The sequence below is a fragment of the Narcine bancroftii genome, chromosome 1 (assembly GCF_036971445.1).
Source record: "Narcine bancroftii isolate sNarBan1 chromosome 1, sNarBan1.hap1, whole genome shotgun sequence".
In the NCBI taxonomy this organism is placed as follows: domain Eukaryota; kingdom Metazoa; phylum Chordata; class Chondrichthyes; order Torpediniformes; family Narcinidae; genus Narcine; species Narcine bancroftii.
In genome coordinates, this window is record NC_091469.1 from 438,652,683 (window position 1) to 438,674,802 (window position 22,120).

The following is a 22,120-nucleotide window of genomic DNA, read 5'->3' on the forward strand; positions in this document are numbered from 1 at the left end:
GGAATGTAATGGATAATCTTATTCAAGTTGGCTCAGTGACCTTTTTTTCTGTTACACATCTGTTTTAAATTAGTAACAGTATGTTGAATTTAGAATCTTGGACATTTAAATTTACATAGGAACATAGGAAATAGGAACAGGAGTAGGCCAAAAATGGCCCATCCACCATTCAATATGATCATGGCTGATCAATTTGTTCAAGTTCATCTTCGACGCTGAGTTACTTTAATCATGATAAGTTGTGCTTAATTTTAAAAATACTGTATTTTAATCATTGTTGCTTTTTGAAATAGTGAAGTTTAACTAAAATGGTTCAAGTTCTCTGGCTCAGTAGCATAGAGACAAAACTCAACAGATATCTTAATTTATAGACCGTCTACTTAAGTAATCTTCCCAGCATAAATTTGGACAAAGCATGCAGAAATTTTTCCGCTGCATGCATTTCATTGTCTGTTTGATAGAGTTGTAAAATACTAACCCTACCCACAAAGTCAGGAAAAAAGGCTTTAGGCACTAAAAGTGTTGACCCAAGTTATTTGTAGAGATAGCCCATGTTTAAACTTTTAAACTTTGAAGGCATATTAAAACCTCTGTTGATGAGCTTTTATATGATTATTTAAATAAAACATTCTAGTTTTATTTAATTTATCCATCGGAAATTTCCACAGTCATTTTAAATTAATAAGATTTTTAAAACTTTGGATCTTTTTCAGCTGTTCTTCCATTAAAATTATTCTCACAATCAGAAAAAAAAACTCTTTGTACTTCCTTGGGCATGGATTAATTGAATTAATCATTGAATTAATTTCCAAATACGTAGTTTTAGTTTTGCTTACTTGATTGAATACTGACCGACAATGCAAGCACAATTTGCAGACATGCAATGAATTGATTCATGCAATTTTAAAAGTTCCCCTTAGTTAAACATGGAAATTCCAAAGTTACTGAGATGCAAATGTCATTGAGTACTGGTGATGTTACCAGTTATGCAACATAAAATGTTCAACACTGCAGCAGTAAAAGTCCTAAAATCTGGACTGCCATGGGATTGGGTAGGTCCAGATTTTCCAGATTCTCAGGCAGTACCTGTACTTTTAAAATTCAAATTTAAGGAGGAATAAAGAAGAGATGAGCAGGTTGTAAGGATGGGGTGGGGAACATGGTTGGTGTAGCAATTGGAGCAACACTTTTACAATGGCTGCAGCCGGGATAGGGGTTTGAGTCCCACGCTATCTGAAGAGTGTGTACTTTCTCCTTGTGTCTACATAGGTTTTCTTCGGGGGCTCTATTTCCTTCCTACCATTCAAAAACATACTGGGGTTGTAGGTCAAATGAATATAATTGGCCTCTTTGGCTGAAAGGGGCTGTGTGCATAAATTTAAAATTTTTAAATTTAAGAGTATAGAAAATAGGAGCCAGGATTGGCCATTCAGACCTTCGAACCTACTCTGTAATTCAGTTTAATCATGGCCAGTCATCCATGTTCAGTACAGTATTCCAGCTTTCTCCTCGTATCTCTGAATCTGTCTAGCCTTAAAACTGGTGTCTAACTGCTTGAATGACTCCACCAGTTCTTCACCTGCTGTCTGTGACAGAGATTTCCATGGGTTCACCATTCTCTTGTGATAGAAATCTCTTTTTCTCATTCTGAGGTCAGCATCATGGGGTGGAGTACAGGACCAGGGATCAGTCTAAGGATAAGGGGCAAATCATTCAAGTCTCAGATGAGGAGACATTTCTGCATCTAATAGGTGTAGTCCTGCTAGAGATTGGTAGGTTTCTTTAAAATTCCCTCTTATTCTTGGGTGACATGGTTAGCGTCACAGCTAGCGCAATGCTATTACAGCGCCAGTGACCTAGGTTTGAATCCAGCATTGTCTGTAGGGAATTTGTACGTTCTCCCCATGTCTGCGTGGGATACAAATGTTGACAATACCTTTCCCTCCCATTGATGGTCCTGAATCCAGTGAGTTCCTCCAGCAATTTTTTTTTAGCTCCACATTCCAGATTTGCAGTCTCTTGTGACTCCCAGGATTAAGTTGCACGTGACTTGGGTACCCATCAGAAAGTCACACAACAGCAAGTGCACAATTCTGAAGATTTTTTGAAACTGTCATTGTGCACCTTGCAAAGACAGGCCTTGGTTTAAAATCTCATCTGGTAGCTGAGACTTCCAAAACAACAGTAAACCTCTATTGAGTGAGCATGGAACCCAAGATCATCTAAAGCATTATCTAAATTACATTACTGATAATATAAAACTGAAATGAAATCCAGAAAAAGAAACAACAGAAAATACTGGAAACATTCAACAGATTAGATGTTCTAATCAGCCTCTGATTAGAAGCAGAATATAGTTTCAGGTGAAGAACCTTTGTCACAATCACTGAGAGTGATATCACAATGTTCCTTCTTTTCCAGAATGCAGTCATCATTCCCGATCTCCTACCCACTCTTCTCACTTAAATTAAGATCAAAGTTGAGGGGAAAGGGTGCAACATTAATTAAGTGAATGCTTAACGATGTGGACGAATACAGGGACTTGGGGTGCAAATCCATTCATCTCTCAAGATTATTGCACAGGTTGATAGGACAGTTAAGAAGGCTGATGGGATGCTGGGCTTCATTAGTTGGGGAATTTAGTTCAAGAGTCAAGAGGTCATGTTGCAACTCTACAAATCTCTAGTGAGACCACACTTGGAGTACTATGTTCAGTTCTAGCCCTCTCATTATAGGAAGGATGTGGAACTATGGAGAGGGTGCAGAGAGATTTACCGGGATGTTTCCTGGATTGGAAAATAAGTCTTATGCGGCAAGGTTAACAAAACTCGGACTTTTCTCTTTGGAGTGAAGAAGGATGAGAGGTGACTTAATAGAGGCCTGCAAGATTATGAGAAGCATAGATAAGGTGGACAGCCAGTGCTTGTTTCCCAGAACAGGATTAGTAAAAACCAGAGGCAATCTGTACAAAGTGAAGGGAGGAAAGTTTAAGGGAGACATCAGGGGTAAGGTTTTTACACAGATGTGAGTGCCTGAAATGCTTTGCCGGGGGTGGTGGTGGAGGCTGAAACATTAGGGGCATTTAATAGATAGATAGGTATGTGGATGAAGGAAAAATAGAGGGGTTATAAGATAGGAAGGGGTTAGTATTTATTTTTGATAGGAATATGCAAGTTGGCACAACATCTATGTTCTATATTCTAAACTTTGAAAGTTTATTCATTAGTTGATACATCATGCTTCATTTATCAAAAACAAAGTCAACATTTTCACTACAAAAAAAGAGTATGTAATGCTTGAAATTATGTTTAAAAATGAAAATGGAAGAATAGAAATGAATTTCTGTGTAGTAAGATTACCTGTATTAAGCGTGATCGCTTGTTACCCCTGTGCATCAGTGGTACTTAAACATACGTGTAAGCACACAAAAAAAAGCCCACAAAATTTAAAAAGTTTGAGAGTCTGGACTCTTGGGTGGGCCAGATTTCTGGCATCTGGACTTCTACTGTATTTAATTTGAATTGAATCGCAATACTAAATTCTGTCAGTCTTGCAAATACGTCGTAGATCAAAATTATTTCATCTTATTCAATCTGCCATTGATGGCAACATTCATACTACACTACAAGTGCATTAGCAAACAAGATTCATAAAGATGTTCCCTGGATTAGAGGAATTAAGTTGTGAAGAGAGATTGAATAAACTAGGACTGATTTCCCTGGATGGCCTTAGAGAGGCATAAAAATAATGAGTGGCATAAATAGGTAGTCATAGTCTTTTTCTGTGGGAAGGGAAACCAAAAACAAGAGGTCATAGGTTTAAGGTAAGAGGGGAACATTTAAAGGAGAAAATTATTTTACACAGAAGTTGATGTACATTGAACAAGCTGACATCAGAAGTGGAAGAAGCAGGTACACTTAAAACAGGAAAGGTTCAGAGGAATATGGATCAAACATAGGCAAATCAAATTAGTCTGGATCAGCTTATTGGTCTGCATAGACAAGTTGAGTCAAAGGAACTGTTTCAATGTTATATAATTCTGAGTTCTATCAGTTCTTGCAGAGTTAAAATGCACCACTGGAGTATACACTGTTCTCCCCCTACAAGATTATCGAAGATCTGAACCTGTACAAATGAAATAAATAGATCAATTATTTTTCTAAAAAAGAACTTCAGATCATGATGGTAGAGAGAACAAAAAATTCCTGCATTAAATAGAAAGTATGAAAGAGGAAGGGAATTTTAAGGCAGGGCACCATTACCTATTCCAATGTGCCTCAGTAAGTTAATGTGAAAACACTTGAAATATCAGCGACAATATGCATGAAAACCAATTCTTTGCATTTATTTCTGTGGCTTTTTAAAATCTGTATTTAAATGTTCGTTTTGCATCGTAGAATTTGGTTACCATGGCACTGTCCTTCAGGAATTGCAGCAGTTATGTAACAGCATTTACTTTTTAACCAAAAAATGACCAACTATTCAATTGTAAGGATCACTTCAAATAGAGTTTTGTAATATCTCATGACATATCCTTGCCCGTTAATATCTGTGATTCTTATATTATGTACTTAAGCAATGAAGAAATATGGGTAGGAGTAGGTCATTCAATTGTAAGGATCAGCTTCTCCAGTCATTTTTCAGCATTATCCCTTCAGACCTTGATTTCTTTGATGTCTAGAATTGAACCCTTGCAGCTCTCCATGGAGGAGAATTACTTACACTTGCTACCTTGTGACGGTGAAGATTTCCTCTTCTTCATCCTGAGCAGTCCATCCCTTATTCTCAATTGTGCCACTGAGTCCTAACTTCTCAGTCAGGATCTAAACTATATTTAGCCTATTAAGTCCTTCAAGAATTTTATCTGTTCTGATAAGTGCTCTGCACTGAAAAGAATAGACTCTGGGCATACCTCAAACCATTCATGTCCCATATATTTATTTGGAAATTCTTTCTTTCTCTTGGCTTGATTTGTTTCTATAATTGAAATTAACTTCTATGTTCACCACAGTTTTCATTAAAATAATTGATTTACATTGAGTGCACTGAACCTAAAATAGCAAATGCAGCAGCCACGCTGTCAGTTCAGTTTAAGTTTGTTATCACATTATACCTGATGATGAGAAGGGTTCTTCCCTGAACAGTCTAGCAAGTCGATGCTAAAATTTATATATCCATGCAAAGTAGAAGGGCAAGAGCACAATAATAGAAAAAGATCAATGAGTACAGAGCAAGGGCTAGATGATAATCATAAGATTATTGTCATACACATAAGTGCAATGTACATATGCACTGAAATTCTTATTTGCTGCAGCCAAACAGGGTACTTTTGTTTCTTTAAAATAAAAACAGTAGTATGCATTATACCCTAGCACAAAATGAAATCATAAATAGAAAGGATAGGGAGTAGATAAATATAATTACAGTAAGAGCAAGAGGAAAAATGGCATTTTTAGCCATAGAACACTATAGCCCATCTAGTGCGTAATAAGCTATTATTCTCCCTTGTCTCATTGACCTGCACCAGGTGCATATCCTTTCATACTCATCCCATCCATGTACCTACCCAAATTTTAATGACAAAATCAGGCCAACATTCGCCACTTCATCGAGCAGCTCCTTCCACACTCTCACCACTCTCTGCATGAAGAAGTTCCTTCAGAGGTTAACTTTAAACATCTCCTTTTTCACCCTTAACCCTTGTCCTCTGGTTCTTGTCTCACCTAACCTCAGTGGAAAAAGCCTGCTTGCATTTGCTCATCATGATTTTGTATACCTCCATCAACTCCCCCCTCATTCTCTGACGCTCCAGGGATTTCAATAGTGTGGACAGGCCTTTTGGTGGTCCTAGAGTAGTTTATGGTTAAGGTAGCAGATATTCAAGAGTCTGATAGCCATTGGGTTAGGGTTAGGGTTTGCATAGCAGTTACTGCAATACTATTGACAGTGCCATTGATCAGGACTGGAGTTCAAATCCCGCACTATCTGTACAGAGTTTGTATGTTCTCCCTGTGTTTACATGGATTTCTTCAGGGTGCTCTGGTTTCCTCCCACCATTCAAAAAGGTACCGGGGGTTGGAAGTCAATTGGGTGTAATTGGCCAGCAAGGGATTGTGGGCCAAAATGGCCTGTTACTGTATGTCTACATTTAAAATGTAAATAAATAAATCTTGAGGGTTATGATTTGGACTTTGGGCTTCTGTACCTTCTTCCTAAAGGTAGCAATGAGAAAAGATTGTGATTAGTGTAATAGTAATCCTTTGTGCTGTTAGCTGCCTTCTTGAAGCAATGCGTCTTATCAATGTCTTCATGGAAATACTTCTGTGAAGTTCATTGAGGAGCCTGATACCTGCAGGAAATACACTGTCATAAGCCAGTTGGTGACCAATTTCACACTCCTGAAACTTCTCCCTGATGGGACAAGTGAAAGAGTGTGTGCCTGGGGTGTGATGGGTTCTTCAGTATGTGACTTTGTGGTGAATGTCTGCCAAGCTGCCTATCTCCTCTCTGGTGAGCCTTGCTGTACTTACAAAGAGGAAAGGCAGCAGGAGGTATTGATGGAGGGAATGGAAGTTTATGTGATGTTCTGAACTGCATTCACAACCTTCTGCAGCTTCTTCAATTCTGTGATGTATCCAGCTTGTATACTTTCAATAGTGCACCTTTAGAGGTTGTTGAGGGACAAAGGGAGATTTGCCAAACTTCCTAAGTCTTCTGAAGTAGAGGCATTGACGTGCTTTCTTGACTGTTATGTCCATGTCCAGTTACTGGGAATGTTTACTTCTAAGAACTTGAAACTGTCTACTGCCTTCATTTTTGCACCATTGATATGGACAGGGGTTATTTCCTTATTACTGGTACATCGTACAAATTGAATCAGTCTTTTGAGTTGATACTTAAAAATTGTGAGAAATCTGGATTGGCTGGATGATATCAGAAATTCATCTCATTGTGTGACTGATAGCCAATTTATTTTCACTTGTTGGGATATTTATATTACTATTGAAAAATAGCTCAGTTTGTGTGCTCATTTTCTCTACTTGGGTGAATTTCTCTACTAGGGTCAATAATTGATTAAAATTTTAATCTTAATTTTTATATCTTATCACATAATGAAATGTGTAACAAATTGGTAACCTTAAAGCAAAGAACATTTAACATTTAATCATGTACATTCATTTTTAAAGCAACATATCTCAGTCCTTAAACAGTCATAAACTTAAAGGTAACTATGTTGGAAGCAAAAGGGAATTGGCTAAAATTGATACACTGAATTTAAAAGCATGATCAATAAATGGCCAGTGGAATATTTTAAAAAGAAAAAAAAATCCAAGGTATTTGATGTTTACAAAGGAGAACCAAAAAGGAAAAGGTGGGGCAATTTTGGTAACCTGGAACAACATCAGTACAGTACATAAACCAGTTTTGGATCGCATTTATCAATTCACTGTGGATTCCATGTGATTCCACTGTGGATTAGCAATGCTTTGCTAAGGATGGTGTAAACAGCATTGGCAACCAAACCCTCCTCAGTCATCTTTGTCATCTCAAAAAGATCAATCTATTTGTGTGACAGGACCTTCCCTGTCTAAATCCAGGCCTTCTATCCCTAACAAATCCATGTTTTCCAAATATGTGTAAATGATGTCCCTAAGAATCTTCCTCTATACTTTCTCTACTACTGATGCAGAGTTACAATTTCCTAGTTTGTTACTGTCATCCTTGTACAAAGGAACCATCTTCTCCATTCTCCAGTCTTCTGGCACCTTGCCCATGGCTAAAGAGGATACAAAGATACTGTATCTATACAATCTTCGCTCAATATCTGAGGATAGATCCCATCAAATGCTGATTACTTGTTGTTTTTCAAGATGCCTGACATCTTCCCCTACTAAAGATTGGTCTGCTCGAGAATGTCAGCATACACCTCCCTAATATGCCATCATCCATGGTCCTTTTCCATGGATTAACCCACTTCCTCTACTTGGTGCACAAATTCCTTCCTTTTTCCTTCAGCACACCTACCCTTTCTCTAGCTATCATTTTATGCTTAACATTGTAATGGATCTATGTTAATATGAATCCTTAGTTTAATATTAAAACTATATTTTATCTAGATATGGTTTCATAAGTTTGGTTGGTTACAGGGGCACAAAGACAGCACATTAACATTTTTAAACACACATGGTTCTTTGAGATAGAAGATAGAAGTCAGTTTGAGATGAAAATGGGTGCTGATTGAATGTAGAGTCAAAAAGATGAAAAGGATTTATGATGGTTCTTGAGATACTGGAAACAATAGGTTTTAGTTCAGAAGTATCTGTATAAATGTCTGGTCATTTTAGTTCTGAGGAAAGCAGACTTCTTGGAGACATAAGTGAACTAAATGCTTTTGGCACGTTTGTGTCAAAATACCATATGAGCTTCAAAGACAGAAATTATGTCACATACCATGTGACATGAGAAATGGGCTGGAAATATCAAATTCAGACATATTTGGATCACTTCAGTTTGGAGAATACAGAAGTAAAAACCCTGTGACACACAGGGGTTGGAACCTTGTGAAAGACCAGGTTGAATTACTGTAATCAGAATAGGTGCTGTTGTGTGTTACTCTTGGAAAAAGGGGAACACAGAATAAGTGGTGTTTGAAATAAGGAAGACCACTTTTCTGTCTTTGGAAGAGAACAGAATTCTACTGGGCCCATTTAATCTCTGGGTTTGCAAATTCACTGTGGGGGGGGGGGGGGGGAAGTCACTTCGCTGTCTCTTTGAAAAGAGGACAGATTCTTCATGTGGAAAACAGATACAAAAATCTTCAATAAAAAAAATTGATTTGATCTTGGGAAGACAGGAATTGTATTCTCCTTTTCACAGGAGGTACATTGGTGGCTCAAAAGATGTCACTTCTATTTAAAGAATATTTTTCGACATCTCATCAAAAGAATTGTGAATAGAGGGGTCTGAAGATGTGATGTTTAAAAGAGCTTTATAATTATTTCTAAACTGAGAATTCAAGATCATCAAGCAAGACTAAAATGATGCTGAAGTCTTAAAAATTGACTTTTCAGAGGGGGACTTTACAATTGTGCATAGGGGGTTAAATTTAGAGTTAAGTTTAGAGATAAGTAAGAAATGTTATGTTAATAAAAACTATAATTTTGAATTTTCCATTGCTATTCCTTTGTTAGTGCTAATAAAGTCCCTTTAGTCTCAAACAAAAATTAAAAGGGTTTTTAGTTCATAATGTATATAAAATGCCTTGGGATTTACTTTCACCCCAATTGCATATTTAAGTTCTTCCTGGTTCCTTTGAGTTTCCCAAGGATAGATCCACAGATGATGCAAATGCCCTGACACTCCACTCTGTCCTGAACTACATAGGGAACGATGCCTCATACAACACGCTTCAGCTCATCATTCAATACAATCATACCTCAGAGGTGTTGGATAAAGTGTCCTTGCTGAGACTCAGTACCTCTCTCTGCAAATGGATCCTGGAATTTTTGATTGAAAGACCAGTCTGTCCAAATTGGCAGTAAAATCTAAAGCCCCATCACACTGAGCACTGTCCCACCTCAGGGCTGCGCACTCAGCCTCCTACTGTTCACGTTGCTAACTTATAACTGTACTGCCAGGTTCAGCTTCAACAGAATAATCAAATTTGCAAATGACACAATGGTAGTTGGCTTCATCGGCAACAATCATGAGTCAGCTTGTAGCTAGGAGGTTGATAGGATTGTACGGTGGTGGTAGAACAACCAGATTCTTAATGAGGACAAGATGATTGTGGACCAGGAGGATGAAGGACTTGTCACTAGAAATCTAAGGCTCCATTGTAGAGAGAATGGTGAGCACAAAGATCCTTGGTGTCCATTTAAAGGATGACCTAACCTGGACCCACAACAACACCTCATTAGTCAGGAAGATGTAACAGAACCTACACTTTCCCAGAAGGTTGAGGAGGGCGTCTAGTCGCCACCATCCTAATAATGTTTGACAGGAGCACAATAGAGTGTTCATCGGCATACTAGACACACTGCAGTCCTTCCCAACAGTTACATGGTGTTTTGCTCATGTCCACATGGACATCATTGGTCCGCTTCCTGTTTCAAGGGGATACCATTATCTTTTTTACTGTAATAGACAGGTTTGCACAGTGGCCCGAGGTAGATACTACTACAGACACATGCTCAGGTGTTCCTAAGTTCCTGAGTGTCTTGTTTTGGTTTTGGATAGAGGACCACATTTACTTTACTATGGACGACCTTGTCTCACTTGCTCAATACAAAAATTCGTCATATGAATGTCTATCATCCCCAGGCTGATGGAATAGTAGAAAGATTTCATCGACATCTCAAGTCAGCCTTGATGGCTCGGTTAGATGGCCCAAACTGGTCTGATGAGCTGCCCTGGGTATTACTGGGCATTAGAACAACTCCAAAGGAGGAACTCCAAGCTTCATCGGCAGAGCTCATGTACGACGCACCGTTGGTGGTTCCAAGGGAGTTTGTCCCCTATCATTCCAACTCCAGCGATGATCCTAAGGAACTGTTGAATAGGCTAAGGGGGACTGTAGGAAAATTGACCCCTATACCACCATCACATGGACCCCAAAAACTGAATATGTTTTCGTCCATAGGGGAACATTTGGTTAACCTTTACAGATGCCCTATGAAGGACCTTGTAGGATACTCAGACAAACTAGGTCGACCTAGGTCAAAGGAAGCCAGTCTTTCACTGTTGACAGGTTTTAACCTGCTCATGTGGACAAGTCTTCCCCACTGCAGCAGCCAACAGTCCATCGCAGAGGTCAACCTAAAAGGCAGACAAATCTTTCAGCTGGTTCTTGGGGGATGGGGGGGGGCGCTGTGTAACGGCACTATGGCGGTATTACAACTCCCAGGAGGCATCAATCCGCCCATTTGATGTCTGTGCGTGATAACATCAGCGTGTGTCGAGCGTGTGATTCTGGGTTTTACAAGGTTGTGTGGGTGATGACTCTGGAAACGTCTTGTGTGGTTATTTTGTCATGTTCACTGTAATTCTAGTGGCCACACTACCGTCAAGGAAGAGATACAGTCGCATAAAAAAACAGGACTGGTGTGTATGTATGTGTGTATATTTATGTGTGTGTGTGTGTGTGTGTGTGTGTGTGTGTGTGTGTGTATGTATGTGTACGTATATGTATACTATATATCATCACACACACATGATATGACCAGTTTTGTTGTTATTAAATTACTTTGTATGTAGGATTTGTATAAATATAAATATTTTAAAAAGAAAAAAAACTGGACTGCCAGGCTGGGAAACAGTTTCTTCCCACAGTAGTGAGACTGTTAAACAATTTTAGAAACCCGTACATTTTTTTTATAATTAAATTTTGACATACAGCATGGCAACAGGCCCTTTCAGCCCACGAGCCCATGCTGCCCAATTATACCCAATTACCTACAACTCCCGGTACATTTCTGAAAGGTGGGAGGAAATTAGAGCTCCCAGGGAAAGCCCACGCAGACACAGGGAGAACATGCAAACTCCTTACAGAGAGTGCAGGATTCAAACCCCAGTCCAAATTGCTGGTGTTGTAAGAGCATTACAATTAGCTACGCTAATTATGCTGCCCCTGCGCTAATTTTGGATCACAATGTGTATATGTCATTTGTGTGTAGGATGTACTCTATGTGCACACTAGATTCTAGAATTGTATATTGTACAATCAGATAACACTGAACTTCATAAAATGACATTTTTTTTACCCGTAACAAACTGTCTCAAAATAGAAAGTGAATGTTTCAGATGAGAGTCAAAAAGTTTAGAGGGGATGCGAAAAGGATTTTTTTTCCATCAAGAGGGCAGCTGGAATTTAAAACTCACCATCTGAATAGATGCTGAAGGCATGACGACTCATTAATTTTAAAAATATCTACACTTGAAATACTAAACCATAGCAATCTATGGATCCAATGCTGGTAAATAGGACCAGTGCAGATATACTGAATACTTGATGTTCAGCTTGGATACACTCTGGTGTATGACTAGATCTAGTTCTCTGCAATGCAGAAGGGTTAATAAATAATCTTGTTATAAAGGTGACTATTAAGAAAATTTTTTACATCAAGTTGATTTCTGATGGTCTCCAACCTGAAAACATCAACTGGTTTAGTGATTCTACATGCTGTTTGGCTGGCTGAGTTCTTCCAACATTTGTGTTTTTGTTTCAGGCTCCAGTATCTGCAGTCATATTTGTTTTACATTAAATTGATAATGTTCAATCTCAAAGAAGGGTTTTCAATATAGAGAAAGGAAAGTTTGAGGGAGGTTAGTAATGAATAGTCCTTCAAGAAATAGTAAATTAGTTGTGACAAATATACATTCTTTTCAGTGATAAAAGAAAAACAAGAAAACTAGTCCAATCATGGATTGCAAATATTCTGTTTTGTCTGTTTTTTCATTATTCAAGCACAACATTATTGGCTCTAGCTTTATTTCAATTGCTTACACATTCCACTTTTTTTTAAAAAGTGGTTTCAAGGTTGAAAATAAATTCTGCAACTTGCTCTGCCTCATTTTCCTTGTTTTTAGCAATAATTGGAGAGATGCACAATTTCTTACAATGTAGGATTGGTATTTCTGGCAGCAGTAGGGCAACGATGTTGATTACTTATCCATCACTGAACCCACTCTTCTGTTGTCTGTATTCCATAAATTGAGAAATATTAATAGCTGAGCAACATCCCTGAATTTCTGATCAATGGTTTTAATATGAATCCAAATCAGCTCTACTTAGGAAAAATACCACACAGCTGAAACACCTTCAATCAGAATTGCCTTATGAATGACTCGATTTCTTCCATCATAGAAACCAGTCCTCAACCAATTTGATTCCTTCCACATGACATCAAGAAATATCTGAGAATATTGGATAAAGCAAAGACTCTGGGACTTGATAATTATATTGAGATATTATATCTCAACTGTTAATGCTATGTTCCAGGACTAGCTGTGTCTCTTGCCACAAGTTTCCAGCAGAATTCTGACATAGCATCTACCTGACAATTAAAAATTATTTTGGTGTGTCCCGTACACAAAAAGGGTAAATCCAATCAAGCCAATTACTGCCCTATTGATCTCCTCTGATCAAGGATGTTGTCAACAATGCTACCAAACAAATAGCAAGCTATCAATTCTATAATCTAAAAACTCTGCTCACCAATTTGCTTGGATCAGTAAGATCCAAACTTAATCACAATCTTGATCTAAACATGAGCTGAGAGTGATTGTCCTTGACATTCAGACAGCATTTAACCAAATATGGCCTAAAGGAGCCCTGGTAAAATTGATGCCAATACCCATCAAGGAGAAAATTGTCTGATAGTTGGAGACAGCTCACACTAAGGATGATGGTTGAGCTTGTTGTAGGTCGACCATAGTAGTCTAGGGTTATGTGTTCTTCAGGGCAATATCCTGGCTTAAGCCATCTTTGGTTGTTTCATCAAGGACTTTCCTTCCATAATAAGGACAGAAGTTGGGACAGTTAACTGAAAATGTCACACTAAATTTGTCAGGAAATGAAGCAGTCAGACCTCAAACAATTGGGTTTTGGTCGATAAAAGCGAAGTCAAATTCTTAAATTTGAATGTTTAAATTTAGACATACAGCATGGTAACAGGTCATTTCAGCCTATGAGCTCGTACTGCCAAATTACACCCAATTGACCCATACCCCGTTATGTTTTGAATGGTGGGAGGAAACCAGAGCCTCCGGGCAAAATCCACACAGACATGGGAAGAACATACAAACACCTCACAGTGCATGGGATTCGAATCACAAGTCCAATCGCTGGCACAATAACTGCATTGAAATAACCAATATGCTCACCGTGCCATTCATGACATGAAAGTTCCTCCTTCAACCATCTTCACTTGATGTCATCATGGTGTCTCTCCCATCAACATCAATAAATGTTTTGTTTTCAAGAACAGTTCAGAGGCTGTGTATCGTGCAATCTTTGTGCTCTCCACTTCAACAGTGTTCCTTGTGATAGGATGGTTGGGGGATTAAGGCACATGGATTGCAAATGATGGAATGTGGAGCAAAATAACAAAATGTTGGCAGAACTCACTGGGTTGAGCAGTATCTGTGGAGACCGAGGGACAGTCAATGATGCGAGTTAAGACAAATCTTTTCACAGTATCTCTGCACATCTGACAATAAATGTAAATATGAATTTGACTTTTTAAAACTTGAAGTCATGACGACTTGGCAGATTGCATTTAGAATTTGGCTTGGCCATGGAAGGTAGTGATAGATTGTGACTTGGAGGTATGTGCCAGATCACTGGGAAATAGGATAGGGAAATGGCATATGAAGTTTAATCTGGATATGTGAGATGTGAGATGTTTGTAGTAAATGGTACGATCTTTAGGAGCACTGATATATTCTAAGATCTTGGGGTCAAATACATAGCTCTCTGAAAGTAGCAACACTAATAGATGGTAAATTGACGAAGCAGGTTTCTTATTTTTACAGAGTGGAAAGTGCCTGGAATATGCTGTCAAATGAGGATATAGAAGATAGAGCAGCATTTAAGAGGCACCTAGACAGGCAGGGACTAGAGGACATAGATCATATATGGGCAGATGGGATTAATTTACATCAGCATTATGTTCAGCATCAACATTATGGGCCAAAGGGCCTTTTCCTGTGCTGTACTGTTACTGAGAGGTACCATGGATAGGAAAGAGAGGTATAGACAGAGTGGATGCAGGTAGTTTTTTTTCCATTTAGATTGGGGGAAATAAATACAAGAGGTCTTAGTTTAAGCTGAAGGGGGAAAGGTTTAGGGGGAACATGGGGGGGGGGGAGTTTTTCACTCAGAGTGGTGGGAGCGTGGAATGAGCGGCCATCTGATGTGGTAAATGCAGGCTCAATCGTATGTTTTTAAAAAAAATTGGATAGGTACGTGGGTAGGAGAGCCCTGGAGGGTTATGGAATGGGACCAGGCCAGTAGGACTTAGGAGATGATGGTCGGCACAGAGTAGAGGGGCAAAATGACATGATTCTATGGATTAATAGGGATGTGGACTGAATGTGGGCTTAGTTGGAATGGATAAGATAGGCACAAGGGCATGTTTCCATGCTGTGGAACGCTGTGTTCTATATTCTCATTTGATTGAGTACAGCTCCAACAAATCTCAAGCAGCTTGACTTGTATGGGATAAAACAGCCTATTTAATTGAAGCCAATTCAGCACCCTACTTCACTCATGGATAGTGACTGCAGTATTTATTAATTACAGAATACTCTACAGTTACTTAGCTGGGCTCTTCCAGGAGCACTGCCTAAACCTACAACCTCTACCACCAAGAAGAAATAGAGCTGCAAGGAGGATATAGGAAACATTGCATGGGAATACCACAATCAGCAGACTTTCTTCCATGTTGAACACTATCCTGACTTGGAAATGTATTACAGGACTTTCTTTGTTACTAGATGCAAATCCTGAAACATTTTACCCAGAAGGGCTGCAGTGATTCAAGAATGTGGCTCGTCAATATTTCCCCAGAAACCGTGGGGATGGGCAACAAATGCTGGGCTTGCCAATGACAACTAGATCCCAAGAAGTGACTTCCAGAGCTTTTATGACCTGTACACTTTTGAACGCAGTTGATTTTGCCTCAGCTACTATCTCTGGCAGTAGATTGTGGATTCTTACCAACATTAAATTAAAAAAAACAAACAAGATTGCTCATGTCAGTTTTGGTTCTTTTGTCAATCATCTTTTTGATTGGAATGGTTCTGCTTTTTTAAAAAAAAAATCCTATCCATATCCACATAACTAAAGTCTCTCATTGCTTGGAAGCGTGTTGGTAAATCCCATCTGCAGTCTAAAGTCTCCTCACAGCGTCCTTTGTTTCAAGAAAACAACCTCAGCTTCTGTTTATGCATATGACTGGAGTCCCTCATGGCCATTATCTCCTGCATTTTCTTAAAGTATAGTTCTTAGAACTGGACATAATACATAAACCCAGAATTTTCTAAACATTTATCACTACGTTCTTGCTGATGCTTTCTGTCTCTGTTTTGTAAATCCCTGATTTTTTTTCCCCCTAAAATGCTCTGCCACTTCATTCAAATATACACACATAGCAATCCAAATGCTGCTGTTCCTCTTTGAGTGGTCTTTTGCAGGACTTACTTAGCAACTCCATTTTATAAGAGGCTTTAAGCAAATCCTTGAATCTTTATCTTTGTCTGCCTTGTTATCTCTTTCCAAAGTGTTGTCAGGCATGTGAATGATTTAGCATGTCAGAATAGCTGACTGAGTGTAACTAGGCCTCAATACCTACTATATTGGCTTGGTAGAAGAGACTGGTATGGGTTTGCTTGTTCTACTAATGATGTATCAAATCAAAATTCTGTTTTGCATCATGAAAACTCTCAAGTTGGTTAGATACGATGTTGAACAAATAAATATTCTGAAGAAGTTCAATATCTGGTTTTGAATTCTCGTGTCAATTTATTGTATGGATAACAGAATTTTTCTTTTTCTTTTCAGGCCTTATTGAGAATTCTGAACCCCCCTTTTGCAGGTTTGAGAATGAATAGAGATTCACACATTGACTGGACTTTGAAGAGTGGCTAAATGGATTTCAGTGGCTATCTATCTGATGTTTCAGTGTTTAGTTAATACTTTTCATAATTGTTTTTAGTCAAACATGTGTTGCTACCAGATTTGAGGTACCATGGTTACAACCTACAGGTATTAAGCCAGAATCAAATCGTGAAGCTTAAAAAAACCTACCTATTACAAGAATAGATACTGGGTCTGGACAACAGATTAAATATAGCATTAGTGTTTATGTTTATGAAAAGAAAGTTCTCAAACCTACATTTCGTTAGCATAAATAATTAAAACATCATAAAAGTTATAATTAAAACAAACAAGAGTAACTGAACTCAAATTCAACCATACAAGTCTATATAAAAATAAAATCTCAATGTCAATTGCACATTAAAAACTGGTCCTAGACACTGTGGAGAAACCCTTACTTGATGCTCATAAGAGTTAATATCTCAAAATAATTTCCTTGTAGTTTCAATAACAAAGCCAAACAATTGCACTGACTCAACTCCATAGTATCCAAAAAGGTCTTACTGAGGGAGCTACTGTTATCTTTGAACCTGATAGTTTTATCATCCAATATGATAGAGTTTACTAAAATTATCATTTGTTACCTATACTTTCCAACAAAATCAACAGATCTTGGTTGTTTAAAAACAGACCACCTATACTAGGAGAATTTATTGCAAATTAATTCCAGCATGTTATTCCCACTGATTTCAGGGTATGACAGGCATACCTGGAAATATGGCCCAAAATTACTTTAGTCATCCAACAGTGTCTCTAGGTCCTATTCATTTCAGATCTAGCCTGGGAAAGATTATGTTTAACAGGATAAGTATTTAAAAACAATCCATTGATTTTCTAAATTAGATTGTTTCATTGGGGTATGACCACTTCTTTAATCATTTGAATCAATAATTTTTAAACTGCCTTAACTGACCCTAAGGGACTGTAGTCCTGTTCAGATTTCAAATTCTTTCTATTTCTTCATTTTTTTTGATCTTGCAAGAGCCATCCTCAATAGAACTGACATGTAAATTGTCATATTCACCATACCTTCAAAACCTTTTGGTTTCTCATATCTACTAATGACTTCTTGCAGGTTAATGTCCATATATTCAAACAAAAGGGGAATTAATTTAATTATGAAGATTAGGATCTACAATTCCAAAATGAACATGCATCACAACCCTCCAGTGTAAAATGACGCTGGTCAGGAGATTGAAGATTCAGTAGGAGAGCATTTTAGGAAAAGTGATCATAATCCTTGTTTCAAGTTAGTTTTGAATAGGGGTAAGCTTTACCTTGTGGGTAAAGTACTGAGATGTGGGAGGGCAAATTATGACATTATTAGGCAGAGTTAATTGGGAGTAACTGTTATATGGTAAGCTGATAACTGACATGTGGGAGTTGTTTAAGTACTAACTAATTAGAGACTAGGACTGGTATGTTGCATTGAGGATGAAGACTATATGGCAAGGTTGGAGAATAAGAGAGGTCATTAATCTAGTCAAAGAGAAAAAGGAGGCATACATGTAGTTTAGGAAGTTACAATCAAGCCCTGGAGGAATATAAAAATTGCAGTGAAGTACTCAAGCAAGGTATTAGAAAGGTAAAAAAGACTAATAAAATGACTTTGGAGAAAATTAAAGAGAATCCCAAGACATTTTATCCTTGCATTAAAAGAAGATGATCAGATTTGGAAATAAGAATTGTTGGGCTATCTTTGATTTCAATAGGTACTTGATCACATTTAATTCAAGAAGAATAAAATTGCACTGAAATCTTTATTTTCTTAATCTCGCCCAAATTAAAGCTGCCTAGGCTCACAGCTGTGTCATTTTAAAAACCATCAAGGACCCCTCTTATCTTTGTCCGCACTGACTACCATGGACTAATTTTCATTCTTGGCACTGGATAGTCACATGCCAAGTTTAACAATATTTGCTTTGTTTTTGCCAGTTGCAAACAAACTTTAAAAACACTAGCATCCAAAGGACAGGTGACATTGACTGGACCTTCCATACATTAACTGTCCTGCAAACTTTTATTCTTAAATTAATTCTGCATTGTCAAATATTCTTCCTTGTGTCTTCTTTTCCCCTGAATTAAAAATTGATGCATCAATGACATCCAGCAGGTCGACTGAGCAAGCTAACCTGTTGCCCAGGAGGAATCATATGGAGATGGTACCATGCAGTTATAAAGTGTAATTCATTGTTACTCACTCAAGATAATCATATCCTCCTGATGGGTGAGGACACTGCCCTTACATACTCACAATTTATTGATCATCATCTGACCAAAAGTTGGTTATTTCCATTGAAAAGTGATCATTGATGTCATGTTTTTTTTTGTGGATTCTTAAGTATAATATTTATGATGTAAAAACTCCGAGATACTTATAGACAGACAGTTATAAACACACCAAATTGCCTTGTTGAATGTAAATATACCTTTTCTGATTTCCAAACATTGAATGTGACTGATGGTATTCATTAAAAAAATCAATATTATTATATATTTTTCAGAGAATGACAGTTACAAAGACTGCATTTTTTTAGCAACTTGTCCCGCATAGTATTGGTAAAGTATGAATTAAAACCAATGTTGCATTGGGTTTTATTTTAGTATTGCACATTTGAAGTATAAAAAACATTTTTGCAGAAATACTCTATCTGACTAAAACTGCTGATTCTAAATTTATCTTTGCTTTTTAATACATCTTACCAAAACTGAAGATTTAGTTACACTTGTGCACAATGAAGTATTTTGTGTCAGAGTCATGCTGTTTTCGGTGGGATTGTATGTTCCTTGTATATTACACAAAGCCTTGTTCCTAAGGGTATTACTTGTGCTATGAAAGATTAATTTATCAAAGCAGTAGGTAATTATTTTTTAAATCATATTGGAATTAATAACCAAATGATGTGGTTAAAAATTTATTATTTTCATAACTTGCATTATAAGTACTGGTATCGACTTAAGATGTTTAATGCTCTGGTTTATCATTAGCCTATGTTAGTTTGAAAGTTATGTTGATGGACAGAATACTTGCATATAGTCAATTAAGATTCTAAGATTTTTAAATCCTTCTGAACAATTAAAAGGCAATGTAATTTATTTTAATTAAAAAAAGTGTTGTAGAAATCAATGTGATGATTTGTGGCTCTTGTTTGTATACTTTTCAACTCAAGGATCTTTGATATATGTGATGTCCAGACTTGGGCCCCATTCTAGATATAGGTAATTACAATCAAGCAATTCCCTTGGGAATATAGAAGATATAGGAGAGAGGGAACTTAAGAAAGGCAATGGCTATTGTATCTGAAATTGGCTTGTGATGGAAGGATGACTGTGGTATACCACAGAGACTAGTGCTGGGGCATTTACTGTTTAATATTATTGACTTGAATATGAATATAGAAGGTATTATTAATAAGTTTGCATGAGACAAAAAATTGGTAGAGTTGAGGGGAGCGATGAAGATGGTCCAAGGCAGGGGTGAGTAAACTTGCTTAATGCAAGAGCCATATACAAAAACTTCAGATGTATGAGAGTTGGCCCACACTGTCAAGACCGAAAATACATAGAAGAACCACGGAGCATACAATACAGATTTATTAAATTATGCTAGTGGGAGTGAGGAATGTCAAGTTCGGTAGACAGTGTGTCACTTTAGTCAATATCCAAGATCATAGATCACAGTGATTTGGCACAGTATTTATGGTATATTTTTGTGCCATATTTCTCATAAATTGATAAACAAGTTCTTTGAATTCATTTGAGGTACACTGTTTGAGTTCCTTATTACCATATGTCATTGTGGTTCTTTCTTAAGAAATGTAAATTACTGATGTCCAACGGTTATATACATTAACAGTTAACCCTGTTGAAGTTTCAGGTCTTTAAACGTTTGAGGTAACATCTCGAGAGTTTGTCTCCAATATATATCGAACATCCATGTTCAGTATACTTTTGGGTTAAGATTTAATTATCAAATGCTAATTATTAGTCTGGAGCGTTAATCAAATCTATATGTTGCTTTTACGTTCTCCGCCTTTACATCGCTTTACCATAAAAATGCCAACATCGGATGCTGGATGCGGACATCAATTTGTCCAGGGGGTTGTCCCAGAGGTGAAACAAGTCGCTCCACCTTGCTCCATAAAGGCAATACCACTAAATGCGGCTCCTTAGGGGTGGGTTGATGAGGACCCTGTCAGCCCATGACCCAAAAGCCACTACCAAGGCTCCCAACGTGATTAGAGCTCACTCCTGCCACCTGGAAATGTTCTCTTCCTATTCTCCCTCTGCCCCTTGCACTAAGGCCACCGACACTGCAGAGGAGGATGGCAGCAAGGTGAGGGGGAGTGGAGGGAGTGAGGCCTGAAGAGTGTCGAGCTGCTGGGGCAAGAGGGCGAAGGGACTTGGATGCTGAGCTCCACAGCCCAGGAGGAAGGAGGAGAGATGCTGAGGAATGGACACGGAGAAGCAGAGCTGGGGAGTCCAATGGATGAAAGATGGGAGCGAAGAGCCGGGCTCAGTGTGCCGGAGGGGCAGAGCCAGGCAGAAGAGCTGGACGAGGAAGCCTCAGGTTTTATAATGAGAACCTTTTTTTGTTTTAATGCGGGATCAATAGCCATCTTCTTTACCCATAATCCCCTACTCAGCTGGAACTGCAGTTCCAGCTACATGGGGGATTATGGGTAACGAAGACAGCCATTGCTTGGCGCATATGTATGACCTTATGGTGACTGCCGCCACCTCTGCTCCATTCATCCTGCCTCCCTCAGCTCCAGAGGATGGTCTCCGATGCCACTCTCCATAAAAGCAGTGCTGGAGCAGCCTTGTAGGCCTTCTCCATAAAAGGTCAGTCCACCTCTGTTTTTCCTTGTTGAGCTGACTTCAATGAAGTGTCACTCCATAAAAAGGGCTTAAAACACACAAAGTGAAGGAAGTCTTTCCTTAACATGCACAAAGCAAAAAGGATTCCTCTGGTGTCTGCCTGAGGTGTGATGTTCTGTCTTCTGTAGTAACGTTGACAGATCGCTTATCGGTCAGCTGTTATTGAAATGGGAACGGGTTCTGTCAGGCTGTTTATCATTGTGCTAGTGGAAGTGGACTTGAGCAGTTCGTTTAAATGCTAATTTAGCTGTCTGGAAAGGCCAATGAGTCTGCTTCCAGTATACATGAACTGTGGTTGTTTCTGTCAGTGGTTTAAGGTTAAGGAATCCTGTATTAATAAAGGCAAAATCAGTGATGCTTTTCCTTAATAATTCTGGATGACTTAAAAGTAGAATCTTCAAGGCATGAAAAAATATTACATTCAGGATTTTACTCTTACATGCATATTTTGTGACAAAAATGTTATACAAATATTAAGAAATACCTGTACACTCACTTAATAATATTTATTCACGTATATAGTTTTTAAACTGCTAATTTGTATTAGTTTCAATAATCGTAGTACACATATACATACCA

The 22,120-nt window shown here is 38.1% G+C and overlaps 1 protein-coding gene across 1 annotated transcript in view; it reads left to right on the top strand.

Moving 5' to 3' along the window:
* The window catches only part of LOC138751708 (pituitary tumor-transforming gene 1 protein-interacting protein-like), a 64,649-nt gene extending 45,536 nt beyond the window's left edge, over positions 1-19,113 (top strand). Inside the window, exon 7 of the mRNA XM_069914350.1 lies at positions 16,565-19,113. Within this exon, the coding sequence (XP_069770451.1) occupies positions 16,565-16,614 (50 nt within the window). The 3' untranslated portion in view covers positions 16,615-19,113. The remainder of the gene's footprint in view (positions 1-16,564) is intronic.
* Positions 19,114-22,120: the final 3,007 nt, after the last annotated feature.